The sequence below is a fragment of the Mobula birostris genome, chromosome 12, assembly GCF_030028105.1.
Source record: "Mobula birostris isolate sMobBir1 chromosome 12, sMobBir1.hap1, whole genome shotgun sequence".
Lineage (NCBI taxonomy): Eukaryota > Metazoa > Chordata > Chondrichthyes > Myliobatiformes > Myliobatidae > Mobula > Mobula birostris.
Window position 1 is genome coordinate 18,750,602 of NC_092381.1, and position 14,810 is coordinate 18,765,411.

At 41.8% G+C, this 14,810-nt stretch overlaps 1 protein-coding gene across 10 annotated transcripts in view; it reads right to left on the bottom strand.

Moving 5' to 3' along the window:
* The window catches only part of LOC140205764 (kynurenine--oxoglutarate transaminase 3-like), a 113,792-nt gene that overhangs the window by 43,669 nt on the left and 55,313 nt on the right, over positions 1-14,810 (bottom strand). For 9 of the 10 annotated variants that reach the window (XR_011887964.1, XM_072273385.1, XM_072273390.1 and 6 more), the window contains 4 exons: positions 11,010-11,141; positions 8,215-8,335; positions 2,982-3,058; positions 1,663-1,752 (listed from right to left, as the gene is read on the bottom strand). Coding sequence is in view for 9 of the 10 variants with exons in the window: in XM_072273385.1 (XP_072129486.1) it covers positions 1,663-1,752; positions 2,982-3,058; positions 8,215-8,335; positions 11,010-11,141 (420 nt within the window). In the remaining variant the exon portion in view is untranslated. The remainder of the gene's footprint in view (positions 1-1,662; positions 1,753-2,981; positions 3,059-8,214; positions 8,336-11,009; positions 11,142-14,810) is intronic. The other variant, XM_072273384.1, reaches the window with a different exon arrangement.

A 14,810-nucleotide genomic window follows, 5' to 3' on the forward strand; every position in this document is an offset into this window, starting at 1 on the left:
TTCTCCTCAAACTCCTAATGAAATATAGCCACTGTCATGCCTTCTTTGTAATTGCATCAATACGCTGGGCCCAGGATAGATCCTCAGAGACGTTGCCATCAGGAACTTGAAACTGCTCACCCTTTCCACCGCTGTCCTTCAATGAGTACTGGTGCGTGTTCCCCTGACTTCCCCTTCCTGAAGTCCACAAACAAGTACATGGTCTTATTGACGTTGAGTGCAAGGTTGTTGCTACAACACCACTCAACCAGCTGATCTATCTCACTCCTGTATGCCTCATCGTCACCATTTGAAATTTTCCAACAATAGATTAGATTAGGTTATGAGGACACACAGTCCTCTTTTATTGTCATTTAGTAATGCATGCATTAAGAAATGATACAATGTTCCTCCAGAATGGTATCACAGAAACACAAGACAAACCAAGGCTAAAAAAACTGACAAAAACCACATAATTATAACATATAGTTACAACAGTGCAAAGCAATACCGTAATTTGATAAAGAACAGACCATAGGCACGGTAAAAAAGTCTCAGTCTCTCAAAATAATTGTGTCATTGGCAAATTAATAGATGGTGTTTGAGCTGTGCCTAGCCACACATTCATGGGTGTAGAGAGAGTAGAGCAATACTAAAGACATATCGACTTGATAGCAATATAAATGTAGAGATTTATGTTTATTATATATTTTATTATGAAAAATTACTGAAATAAGAATGCATGAAATCCAACTTGGAATTGACCAAGAATATAAGAACCAAGGTTAGACCTACCAACACCACCTAGAGACAGCAGAGCTGAGGATTCAATGGTGAAAAACTACTGCAGTTATGGATAAAAGCAGCCACAAGTACCCATGGCTGTATCTTTTGGCTAACAGGGGTTAAATTGAAGGCATGAGATACTAATTTTAGAGAACATGGGGAAAAAAAAAATCACAGAAGCATCCGAAGTTTTTCAGTGACAGTAAATATTCAAGTATGAAGAACAAGATCCAGGTCTACCTTTCAAAATGGAACTGGGTCGATAACCCAGGGAGAGAGAATTATAGACCTGCAAGGAGTGAGGGATGCCATGTGGAATGAATGGTATGGCTCCTCCTGTTGACAATCATGGAATCCATTGGCACTGCATAAACGCAAGAGATTTTGCAGCTGTTGGAAATCCAGAGGAACACACACAAAATGCTGGAGGAACTCAGCAGGCCAGACGGCAGAACATTGATCTCTCTAACTTCTAGTAGTTGCTCCCCCACTTCCCTCTACTCTCTTTCTCTATTCTGCCCTCTGGCTTCCCTTTCACCCCTTCTCTTCCCCTCACCTCTCTCTGATACCCCCTCCCTCCTTCCCTTTAACCCATGGTCCACCGTCCTCTCCTATCAGACTCCTTCTTCTTCCGCCTATCAATTCTCAGCTTCTCACTTCACCCCCCCCCGCCCAACCTACCTGGCTTTACCTATCACCTTCTAGCTTGTACTTCTTCCACCCACCCCCACCTTATTGTTCTGGCTTCTTCAGCCTTCCTTTGCAGTTCTGATAAAGGATCTCCAAAGATGTTGCCTGACCTGCTGAGTTCCTCCAGCAGTTTGTATGGGTTCCTTCAATGCTGAATGCTTTCAGGAGCCAGAGATAGCCGAAAGACTGTGAGTGGCAGCCTCCTACCTGGACCACGGTGCAGCATGAGTTAACAGTATTCTGTTGAACAGTCTGAAGATGTTTGATCAGGTGCTCTGGACCAACAGACCAACCAAGCTGCCAGAGAGAAGAACAAACAGCTCCTGACTATCTAAGCAAAAACCCATTTTGAAATTTGCAGCACTTTGGCTAACAATGCTCTGAATTCTTTCACTGATCTGGAAGGTCAGATCTTCCATACACACTGAAAACATCACAGAAGGTGGTTTATTTGGAACTTGGCTAATACTTGACGAATAATACATCAACAGTTTAATATTTCATTGACTAATATCTTGACTAATACTTCAATAATGAAGTGGATTCTGGTTAATCGAGTCATTGGTTAATTGGGGCAGCCACTTATTTTGGATAACTCTTAAAGGACAAAAACTAATTGAGAAAGTAGACAGGATTCCCTTTCTTTATTTGGGACACTATGTTGCTTAACTGGGTACAGGAGTCTGTTGTTGGATAGCTTCTAACTAGCATCAATTACGTGCAGTTGTGTGGCTGTTAGATACTACACCAGGCATAGAGCGAAAGTTTATAAATAGTGTCAGTTGTATGTGTTTGTCCAAATGCAGTGATTATTATCAGATATAGCTGGTGAGAAATAAGCAGTAAGACATTTCAGAACTGTTTTGATCACTGCAGTTTCAAGTGCTCAGGCTTGGAGATGTCGGAAAGGGCCAGGAGTGAAAATGAAATGATTTCATTACTTAACAAGTTAGGAACTACAAAGAATTTGAAGGTATCAATAATCATCTTGAATGTTACAATGAAAAAGAAGATTTGGAAATGCAATTGTCAATAACATTGTATGAAGGCAGTCCATTATCTGCATTAGCTGTCTGTTCTCATTTTGTTCATTTACAATCTAAGAACACATCAGTGTATACTGGATGAATTCTTCATTGATAACTATTAAGACAAATACGGTTTTATAATACTATAATAGCATTGGTGGTGTTCTACTTTGTTCTGTATTTCATTGAAGTACATAATTTGTTACTCAGTTAAATGGTAGTTTGTCCTTTTTATACCATTTTTCTCCAAGGAACTTCAACTAATTGGGGCAGACACTAAACTGGGCCGAAATGTACTGGTCCCGATGTGCTCCATTAATCAGAATCCACTGTTATTTCATTCACTAATAAATCCTTTTATAGATCTGGAATGTCAGATCTTCCATGCACACTGAAAGCACTGCAGGAAAAGGTTTCATTTGGAACCTTGACTAATGAGCCTCGAGATATTAGTTCATTTTAAAACAAGCACAATAAATAACTTCTTAAAATACTCACCTTCCAGCCAGTCACACTAAAGGCTTTGCCAGCACTTCCTATTGTAATAGTCCTTTCCCACATTCCTGGCAACGTGGCTACAGGGATGAAACAAAGCAACTGAATTAAGAGCTATGAACCACGTTAGACAAGCAATCAGAGGAGATATACAGTATTCAAATAGGTCAGGCTGCATGTGTGGATAGTCAATGTTCTATGTTGAGATCCTTCACCTACACTTGGTGGCCACTTTATTACGTACACCTGCTCGTCAATGCAAATTTTAATTAGCCAATTATGTGGCACCAACTCAATGCATAAAAGCATGCAGACATGGTCAAGAGGTTCAGTTGTTCAGACCACACATTGGCATGGGGAAGAAACGTGACCGAAGTGACCTTGACTGCGGAATGACAGTTAGTGCCAAATGGGGTGGTTTGAGTATCTCAGAAACTGCTGATCTGTGATTTTCATGCACAAAAGTCTCTAGAGTTTACAGATAATAGTATGAACAGCAAAAAAAAATCTAGTGAGCAGCAGTTCTGTAGGTGAAAATGCCTTGTTAATGAGAGAGATCAGAGAAGAATGTCCAGACTGGTTCAAGCTGACAGGAAGGCAACAGTAACTCAAATAACTGCATGTTACAACAGTGGTGTGCAGAAGAGCATCTCTGAATGCATTACACGTTGATCCCTGAAGTGGATGGGCTACGGCAGCAGAAGACCACACCTGGTTTCTTCATGCCTTCTTCTCATTGCTACCAACAAAGAGGAGGTACAGGAGCTTAAAGACTCAGCGATTCAGGAACAGCTTCTGAATGGACATTGAACACATGTACACTACCTCACTATTTTTTGCTTTTTGCACGACTTATTTAATTTTTTATATATATATATATATATACACACACACACACATATACATATATACACACATACACACACATACTTATTATAATTTCTAGTATTTATATTATGTATTACAACGCTTTGCTGTTGCAAAACAACGAATTTCATGACTCATGCTGGTGATATTGAACCTGATTCTGATTCCTGTACCTAATAAAGTGGCCACTGAATCCTGCTATTGGGTTATTTTTTCTTTTAAATCTTTTGATTAATTATTATTGAAAATTAACAACAGAAAAAAATACATTGAAGTAATCAAGTCAACATATCAATAAATCAATACCTCTCTAACATACTGCTGGAAAGAGCTTTATTTGGGTTTTTAGCACTGGAAATAGTTACATTCGGACACGTCTCATTAGCGGGGCAGCAGTATGGTCGCATTGTTTGTTCCAGGGACCAGCTGATTGCGCTTATGCCGGCCGGTTTAGCGAACAGAGTGGCGGACACCCCGGCTGAAATCAGGAGGAAAACACACAGAGGATGCAGAGGGGGATAAAAAAGGCGAGGAAAGAGGACCGAGTCAAGACAACAGAGACGTATGGAGAAGAGGAGTTCGGTGGGTAATAAAATGGACAAGTTCACGGTGCTAGCCAGGCGTCAGAGAACATTTCGGGAGAGCAGTGTTATGTGTTTTACTGAAACGTGGCTGCACGTGGACATACCCGATCAAAACTTTTCCATGGAGGGCTTCCAGACCGTTCGGGCTGACTGGAAATGCACTGAGAGCGGTAAGCGTAAAGGAGTTGGGGGCTTGCTGTTCTGGCTAACAACGGATGGTACAATCCTGGTCATATTACGATCGAGGAACGTGTTTGTAGTCTGGATATTGAACTTTTTGCTGTTGGACTCCAGCCATATTCCACCGAGATACAACACTGGGCATCATGGGAGGTTGTTCCTGCCTGTGGCCATCGAACTTTGCAGCTCCTCCCGTGGGGGGTCAGACACCCTGAGCCAATAGGCTGGTCCTGGACTTATTTCTATCTGACATAGTTTGCATTTTGTTGTTTGATTGTTTGTGGTTTTTGTATTGCTATATTTATGCTCTATTCTTGGTTGGTGCGGCTGTAACAAAACCCAATTTCCCTCGGGATCAATAAAGTATGCCTATGTCTATGTACAGTAAGAGTTAAACTATCAACCAAGTTAAACAATATATCAATAACAAGAAGAAAAACCAAACTGTTAAAGCTATTTTTTGGGGGGATAAAAGGAAAAAGAACCCCTACTAACTAAGACAAAGAAAAATCCTAACAAAAAAACCAGAAAAAACCCCCATTTGTAGCACAAACCCGGAGCTATACGCCATACAAGCTTCCATAAAAGAAAGACATCAATCCGCCAACCAAATCCATTTTTCCAAGAATCAGAAGGGGACCATCTTAATTAACTCAAATCAAATGATAGTAGCGGGCAAAAACCTATCAGGTTATTAACACTAAAACTTCACAGCATGTTAGAAGTTTCTTACCCCAGGTAGTTAGTCTAATCTACCATTCTAGTTAGCCCCGCTGCCCCACGCCTTCTATCTATTGCCCGTCACTGCACTGTATTGTAAACACTTTAAACTACTTTTTATAATTGGGGGAACACTTCATTGAGCACCTCCGCTCCATCTACTTGAAGCGGAACTTCCCAGTGAGCGAATTAATTTCGACTCCATTTCCCGTTCCATGGTTTCCTTAAGTGGCAAGATGAGGCCACTCTCAGGGTGGAGGAGAAACACCTTATAATCTGCCTGGGGAGCCTCCAACCTAATGGCATGAATACTGATTTCTCCTTCTGATAGAACAAAATTTTCCCTTTCTTTCACCTCTTCTTCTACTCCCCACTCTGGCCTCTTACCTCTTCTCACTTGCCTATCACATTCCCCGGCACCCCTCCTCCTTCCCTTTCTCCAATAGTCCACTCTCCTCTCCTATCAGATTCCTTCCTCTCCATTCTTTTACCTTTCCTACCCATCTGGCTTCACCTATCACCTTCTAGTTATTCTCTTTCCCCTCCCTCCCCCCACCCTTTTATTCTGACATCTTCCCCCTTCCTCTTCAGACCTGAAGAAGGGTCTCGAGCCAAAACGTCACCTGTTTGTCTGTTTCCATAGATGCTGCCTGACCTGCTGAGTTCCTCCGGCATTTTGCATGTGTCACTTTTCATAATTCTGTTTACATTGTAAACGCATGCTGGTATTTCAGTATTTATACACATTTTATTCCATGTCCATACTTTAACCTCTAACTTTATTCTTATATAATTCTTTATAATTGTTGAATGTTATTTTTTGTTGCATGTTGTGCCCAGAACAGTACACCACGGCAAACTGCAAATTCCAAATGCTGAATAAACTTCATCTGGCCCTGAACTTATCCTTTGACCTCTGGCATAAAGAGAATTCAAATCCAGATGAAAGATCTTGAACTGATACACCAAATATCCATTTCCTTCCACGGATGCTGCCAGCATGGGTTCTTCCAGCACTTTGTGTGCTGATCCAGATTTCTGGGCCGCAGCATGGCATTTGTCCAACAGTAAGAAGAACAATGATACAACTAATGGGACCAGCAAGAAATGAGACAGTTGGGGTTTCAAGGGTGAACTTCAAGCATTTTGCATGGAGCGAATCTGTAGGCCAATTCTGAAATGGCCCAAGCATAAAACACGGGAAAAGGCCAACAGGAAGGATCAGAGGGAACAATGATTCAGGTGAAGGCAATAGAAGGATGCAAATAGTGCACGGCATAATTTTCTTTATTCAATTTGCTGTTTGTTTACTCGTTTAACTAATTGTAAGTTTAGATAGTCCATTAGGCATTGTCAGCCACAACATGGTTAAAATAATAAGATCATAACACATAGGAACAGAATGAGGCCATTTTGGCCCATTCCATCATGGCTGATTTATTATCCCTCTCAACCCCATTCTCCAGCCTCCTCCCCGTAACTTTGATGCCCTTACTGATAAAAAAAAACCTATCAACCTCTGCTTTAAATGTACCCAATGACTTGGCTTCGAAACCGTCTGTGGCACTGAATTCCATAGATTCACCCCCCCCCCCCCCCCGGCTAAAGAAATTCTTTCTCATCTCAGTTCTAAAGCGACGTCTCTCTCTTCTGAGGCTGTGCCCTCGTGCTCTAGACTCTCCATTAAATCCACTGTATCTGGGCCTTTCAATATTTGCTAGGTTTCATTGAGAATTACCCCCTACCCCACCAGTCTTCTAATCTCCAGCAAGTACAGGCCCAGTGTCATCAAATGCTTCTCATACGTTAACCCTTTCATTTCCTGAATCATTCTCCTCAACCTCCTCTGGACCTTCTCCAATGCCAACACATTTTTTCTTAGATAAGGGACCCAAAACATCCCCAATACTCCAAATGTGGTCTGGACAATGCTTTATAAAGCCTTAGCAATACATCCTTGCTTTTATATTCTAGCCCCCTGGAAGTGAATGCTAACATTGCATTTGCCTTCCTTACCACCGACTCAACCTACTTTAGGGAAGCATTCATGAGGACTCCTGAGACCCTTTGAACGTCTGACTCTGAATTTTCTTTCTGTTCAGAAAACAGTCTACATCCTTATCCCTTAAACAGGAATGAGGACATCAAAGCTACATCCTTGACTTAAAAATGTGATCTGAGGGTACTCTGGCTGATCCGGGTGTCCATTCGGAGAAATAACACAAGGGCATAGAAGCAGTTCATGGATTCTCACACTCCTGCTGACCCAGGCCAAAGGGAAAGCAACGTCATTTGTATCTGTAATTGGGAAAATAATCCACATCCCAGCAAAAGTTCATGTCTCTGGCCCTAATGGCTATCAATGTCTCTGGCCCTGATGGCCACTCACGTCTCTGGCCCTGATGGCTACCGATGTCCCTGGACCTGATGGCTACTTAACTGCCACATTAATTAACTTGTTTCTATCCGATCAGAATTATTTCCCTCGTATTCAAACTCACACTTCCTATACTATTCGTTTTCCATCATTCCCAGATTGGTCCTGAAATGTTAACAGATTTCAGATTTATTTATCACATGTACATCAAAAAATACCAGTGAAATGTGTTGCTTGCATTAACAACCAACATGCCCGAGGATGAAGTGGGGGGAAAGACCCATTCCAACACCAACACACAATGCCCATCATGCTCGACATACAAAACAGAACACAACACGTGACAAAGCAACAAAAGCAAAACAAACCTCCATTCTTCCCTCCCACCCCTTTCATACACAGTCCCCTAACCCCGGGATATGTCTTCGGCCTTCAGACTCTAGTGGACTCCTGGATTCACAGTCATTGGGCCCTCAGCTTCCCCAGAGATTCACAGACTCAATGTTACCTATTTTTACGTGCTGATGTCCGCTGTACACGAGCCACTCATACACTTCATCACTGATGCAGAGGACATCATGTTTAATGCACAGGTCAGCGATCACCTTCAGCTCTTCCGGCTTAAATACCTAAACAAATCGTAAGTTACAAAATGAAGCAATCTTCTGGATTGCATTTGGTTGATCTTTTTCTTACTGTTAATTCATTTTGCTGGGTGTGGGTATTAATAACTGGGCTTAAACCTCCCCCCCCTGTAGCTGGATTCTTGACTTCCTCGTTGTTATACTGCAGTCAGTGTGGATCAGTAATGGCATCTCCTCCATGCTGACAATCAACAATGGTGCACCCAACTGCTCTACTCTCTCGTCAGTCATAGGAGGAGATGTGGTATGTCGTTGAAGTCTCCGGCTAATTACTACAGATATATGGTGGAGCACTCTGTTTGATCTCATCAACACCGGGGATGGAGCTTCCAACGCACAGGATTGAAAGAGGTTGCAGAGGGTTGTAGACTCAGCCAGCTTCACCAGGCGCACAGGCCTCCCCACCATCAAAAACATCTTCAAAAGGCAGCATCCATCATGAAGGACCCTCACCACTGGGACATGCCCTCTTCTCATTACCACCATCAAGGAGGAGGCACAGGAGCCCCAAGACCCACAATCAGTTTCTTCCCCCTCTGCCATCAGATTTCCAAACAGTCTATGAACTCACGAACACTATCTTGTGTTTCCTTCTTTGCACTTTTTTATTGCTGTAACCTATTGTAATTACAGTACTACCGCAACAGCTTTCATAAGTGATAATGAACCCAATTCGATTTCTGATTAAATAGACCATTTCTCAGAACTAGACTGAAACATATCTGGTTCTTTACAGTTCCATACTGAAGCAGCAGCAGCTATAGGTAGCACTTATACTTTAAAATAAAAAGGCACCCACATAATATTCCATAAGCTGTACAATGTCTTCCATTGTATGAGCATTAATATATTTTGGCTGCCCACTCAGGATTTAACCTACCTAAAGCTCTTCCTTGTGGCTCAAAGTTCAAAGAAAATTTATTATCAAAGTACATGTATATCACCATGTACAACTGCAGGATTCATTTTCTTACAGACATTCACAGTACATACAAAGAAATACGATATAATCAATGAAAAACGATACACAAACTTAGACTGACAAACAACTGAAATGTGCAAAAGACAAACTGCAAATACGAAAGAGAAATAATGATAAATAAGTAATAAATAATATTCATAACATTGAATTGTAGAGTCCTTGAAATTGAGAATAATGAAAGGCATACGGTGCATTGGCCTTCATCAATCGTGGGATTGAGTTTAAGAGCCGAGAGGTAATGTTGCAGCTATATAGGACCATGGTCAGACCCCACTTGGAGTACTGTGCTCAGTTCTGGTTGCCTCACTACAGGAAGGATGTGGAAGCCATAGAAAGGGTGCAAAGGAGATTTACAAGGATGTTGCCTGGATTGGGGAGCATGACTTATGAGAATAGGTTGAGTGAACTCGGCCTTTTCTCCTTGGAGTGATGGAGGATGAGAGGTGACCTGATAGAGGTGTACAAGATAATGAGAGGCATTGATCGTGTGGGTAGTCAGAGGCTTTTTCCCAGGGCTGAGATGGCTAGCATGAGAGGGCATAGTTTTAAGGTGCTTGGAAGTAGGTACAGGGGAGATGTCAGGGGTAATTTTTTTTTTAAAAAACGCAGAGAGTGGTGAGTGCGTGGAATGGGCTGTCAGTGGCGGTGGTGGAGGCGGAAACGATGGGGTCTTTTAATAGAATCGTTGGTGGATACATGCAGCTTAGAAAAATAGAGGGCTATGGGTAAGCCTAGGTACTTCTAAAGTAAGGACATGTTTGGCACAGCTTTTGGGGGCCAAGGGTCCTGTATTGTGCTGTAGGTTTTCTATGTTTCCATGAGTCCATAGGTCAGGGGTCTCCAACCTTTTTTGCACCATGGACCGGTTTAATATTGACAATATTCTTGCAGACCGGCTGACTGGTGTGGGGGGGGGGTGGTGTTCAAGCAGGGTTAAACTCACCCCAACTTGTCTTTTACAGTTAGGGTTGCCAACTTTCTCACTCCTAAATAAGGGACAAAAGTAGCAGTCAAATCCCAGGACACTTGCGTTTACCCCAAAAAAGACTACCATGACCATGAAGCCTTGCGTGGGCAACTGTGTGTGCATGAACGTACGCGCCGATTTTTTTCCACAAATCGGTGTTGGCTTAATCTTCCCGACTATACTGTACATACATTATTTCTACTTTATATAGGCTGTGTATTTATCATATCATTCCTGCTTTTACTATATGTTAGTGTTATTTTCAGTTTTATGTGTTATTTGTTATGATTTGCTAGGTTATTTTTTGGCTCTGGGAACGCTCAAAAATTTTTTCCACATAAATTAATGGTAATTGCCTCTTCGCTTTACGCCATTTCAGCACGAAAGGTTTCATAGGAACGCTCTACCTTAGCGGGGGAAATACGGGACAAAGGCGGTCCCGTATGGGACAAACCAATTTAGCCCAATATACGGGACAGTTGGCAACCCTATGTTCAAGTTCAACAGTGCATGACAGGGAATGAGGAAAGGGTGCAGCTGACTCATATCGTTTCCTCACGGCCCGGTAGCACATGCTTTGCGGCCCAGTGGTTAGGGACCGCTGCTAGGTTACATAGACTAACAGGTAGATTTCTTTTACACATCTGGCAGTCTAATATTTGGTACCTAAAACTTCAAAAAGCAAAAAGGGTTTGATTTCAGAGACTTACCTTACCCAATGGGTTATTGGGTGTGTTAATGATAATTGCTTTAGTCCGGCAATTAAATTTACTGGCAAGTTCATTTTGGTCGAGAATCCAGTCACCACTGTGACTTACATCCCCTTCAACTTTTGCTGGCCTCTGAACAGAAAGAAGAAACATACTTCCTCCAGAGATCTTAGTAAATGCAATAATGAAATGAGCAAAATAGCTTCAGAGAAAACCAGCAGGAGCAATACAAAGTGAACAGCAAGCAATGAAATAAAAGCCAATTACTCATACAGGAACCCTTTTCTCCTGCAATAAGGAAAAAATACTGATTAAAACGGGCTGACAAAGAATTTCCATTTCCTAGCAGATAAAACCATGAAATTACATTGGTTCAGCAAGTAACTCCATCCACAATTTAGGGGAAATAAACAGATATTATTGGACTCCAGTAAATCTAGCTGAGACTGTTGTTTGAGTTCCAGAGGAGCCAGGAAGATTTCACCACTTGTACAAGTATTGGCAGCTGAATTCAAAATCGTAGCTGTTAGAAGACATGGACTGAACCTATCTAAATACAGAAGACATAAGATATAAAACACATTAACAGAATTAAACTATTTGTCCCATTGAGACTGCTCCACCATTCAATCATGGCTGATCCAAGGAAGTGGTACAGGAGCCTGAAGACACACACTCAAACGTTTAGAAACATCTTCTTCACCACTGTCATTGGATTTCTGAATAGACAATATACCCATGTATATTACCACACTATTTTTTATATTTTTCTTCTCTCTTTTTGCACTACTTACTTAATAAATTTATATAAATATCTGACACTCTTACTAATTAAGAACCTATCAACCTCCGCTTTGAATGCACCCAATGACTTGGCCTCCAGAGCCTTCAATGGCAATGAGTTTCACAGATTCACCAATCTCTGGCTAAAGAAATTCCTCCTCATCTCCATTCTAAAGGGACATACTTTCTATTCTGAGGCTGTGTCCTCTAGTCCCAGACTCCTCCAACATAAGAAACACCCATTCTATCCAGGCCTTTCAATATTCAATAGATTTCAATGAGATCACTGCTTCACTCTTTTGAACTCCAGTGAGTACAGAGCCATCAAATGCTTTATTCATTCCCAGTACCATTCTAGTGAACGTCCTCTGGACCCTCTCCAATGTCAGCACATCCTTTCTGTGATCAGGGGCCCAAAATTACTCTCAATACTCCCATGTGGTTTGACCAATGCCTTATAAAGCCTCAGCTTATAGCTGCTACTTTCCAGTTGGACTTCTCCCCTATTTCCATTCCCCCCAAAAATTCCCAAACCCTGTCCTGACCCATCTCTTCTTGAAACGAAGATCAATTCTGACCAGCACTTTCCATTTCCCTTGCCCTTCCTGCCTCAAGCTTTGGAAGTAGGAATATGCCTTTTGCAAAAAAATTCTTCAAGTGAGGGCAGATTATCCTATTGGTTCACGTTCTCTACAGGCCTGAAGGGGCTGAGGGAGCAACTTTTCCATGGAGGTAGGTAATTATGCATCGACTTGCCATCATCTTACAGGGGTTTAAAAGAGAATTTCTGTGGTGTTTTTCTAATGTGAAATACCACAGAAATGCTATAAGTGATCAACTGTTGCTATTTCACAAACATTTCTGACACTCATTTTGCAGAAATCTGACTGAAATCCCAGGCATTGTCCTCAGAATGTAGCATTGTTTTTTTACTGATATACAGGATGGAGTAGGTCCTTCTGGCCCTTTGAGCCAGGCCACACAGCAATCCCCTGATTTAATCCTGTTTCTAATGACATTTGAAATATTTCTGTCAGAGCCCCTGCTACTTCTACACTAGCTTCCCTCAAGGTCCTAGGGAATATCCTGTCAGGACCCAGAGACTTATCCACTTTCATATTCCTTAAAAGTGCCAGTACTTGCTCTTCTTTAATCATCATAGTTTCCATAACTTCCCTATCTGTTTCCTTTACCTTACACAATTCAATATCCTTCTCCTTAGTGAATACCGAAGAAAAAGAAATTGTTTAAAATCTCCCCCATCTCTTTTGGCTCCACGCATAGCTGTTCACTCTGATTCTCTAAGGGACCAATTTTATCCCTCACTATCCTTTTGTTATTAATATAACTGTAGAAACCCTTTGGATTTATTTTCACCTTACTTGCCAAAGCAACCTTGTATCTTCTTTTAGTTGTTCTAATTTCTTTCTTAAGATTCTTTATATTTCTCGAGCACCTCATTTACTCCATGCTGCCTATACTTATTGTAGATATCTCTCTTTTTCTGAATCAAGTTTCCAATATCCCTTGAAAACCATGGCTCTCTCAAACTTTTAACCTTTCCTTTCAACCTAAAAGGAACATAAAGATTCCCTCAAAATTTCACCTTTAAATGACCTCCATTTCTCTATTACATCCTTCCCAAAAAACAAATTATCCCAATCCACTCCTTCTAAATCTTTTTTCATCTCCTTAAAGTTAGCCTTTCTCCAATCAAAAATCTCAACCCTGGGTCCAGTCCTATCCTTCTCCATAATTATATTGAAACTAATGGCATTGTGATCACTGGACCCGAACTGCTCCCCAGTACAAACCTCCGTCACCTGACCTATCTCATTCCCTAACAGGAGATCCAACACTGTTCTACAAGTCTGTGGTGGCCAGTGCTATCGTGTTTCCTGTTGTGTGCTGGGGCAGCAGGCTGAGGGTAGCAGACACCAACAGAATCAACAAACTCATTCATAAGGCCAGTGATGTTATGGGGATGGAACTGGACTCTCTGACAGTGGTGTCTGAAAAGAGGATGCTGTCCAAGTTGCACGTCATCTTGGACAATGTCTCCCATCCACTACATAATGTACTGGTTGGGCACAGGAGTACATCCAGCCAGAGATTCATTCCACCACAATGCAACACAGAGCGTCATAGGAAGTCATTCCTGCCTGTGGCCATTAAACTTTACAACTCCTCCCTTGGAGGGTCAGACACCCTGAGCCAATAGGCTGGTCCTGGACTTATTTCCTGGCATAATTTACATATTACTATTTAACTATTTATAGTTTTATTACTATTTATTATTTATGGTGCAACTGTAACGAAAACCAATTTTCCCCGGGATCAATAAAGTATGACTATGACTTCTCTAGTAGGTACCTCTATGTATTGCTGCAAAAAACTATCCTGCACACATTTTACAAACTCAAAACCATCCAGACCTTTTACAGTATCTAGTTTAAATACACTGCAGCCTTTCTAGCAAACTTACCTGCAAGAATATTTGTCCCCCTCCAGTTCGGATGTAAACCGGTCCGCCAGAACAGATCCCATCTTCCCTGGAAAACTGCCCAATTTTCTATAAATCTGAAGCCCTCCCTCCTGCACCATGTCTTCAGCCACATGTTGATCTGCGCTATCTTACTATTTCTAAACCCGCCTGCACGTGGCACTGGTAGCAATCCTGAGATTGCTATCCTGGAGGTCCTATCCTTTAATTTGGCGCCTAACTCCCTAAACTCACCTTTCAGAACCTCTTCACTCTTCCTACCAACGTCATTGGTCCCTACATGGACCACGGCATCCGGCTGCTCACTCTTCCTCTTGAGAATACTGAGAACTCAATCCGAGATACCGCAGACCCTGGCACCCATGCCATTCTCCTTTGGGATAGTGTTGTGGGTTTCGGTGGGTGGGTGAGAGGGAGGAATGGGGCTTGTTGTTGTTACTATTGCTGTGTTGTTCAGTGAATATTGTGGACATAATCATAGTCATAGTCATACTTTATTGATCCCGGGGGAAATT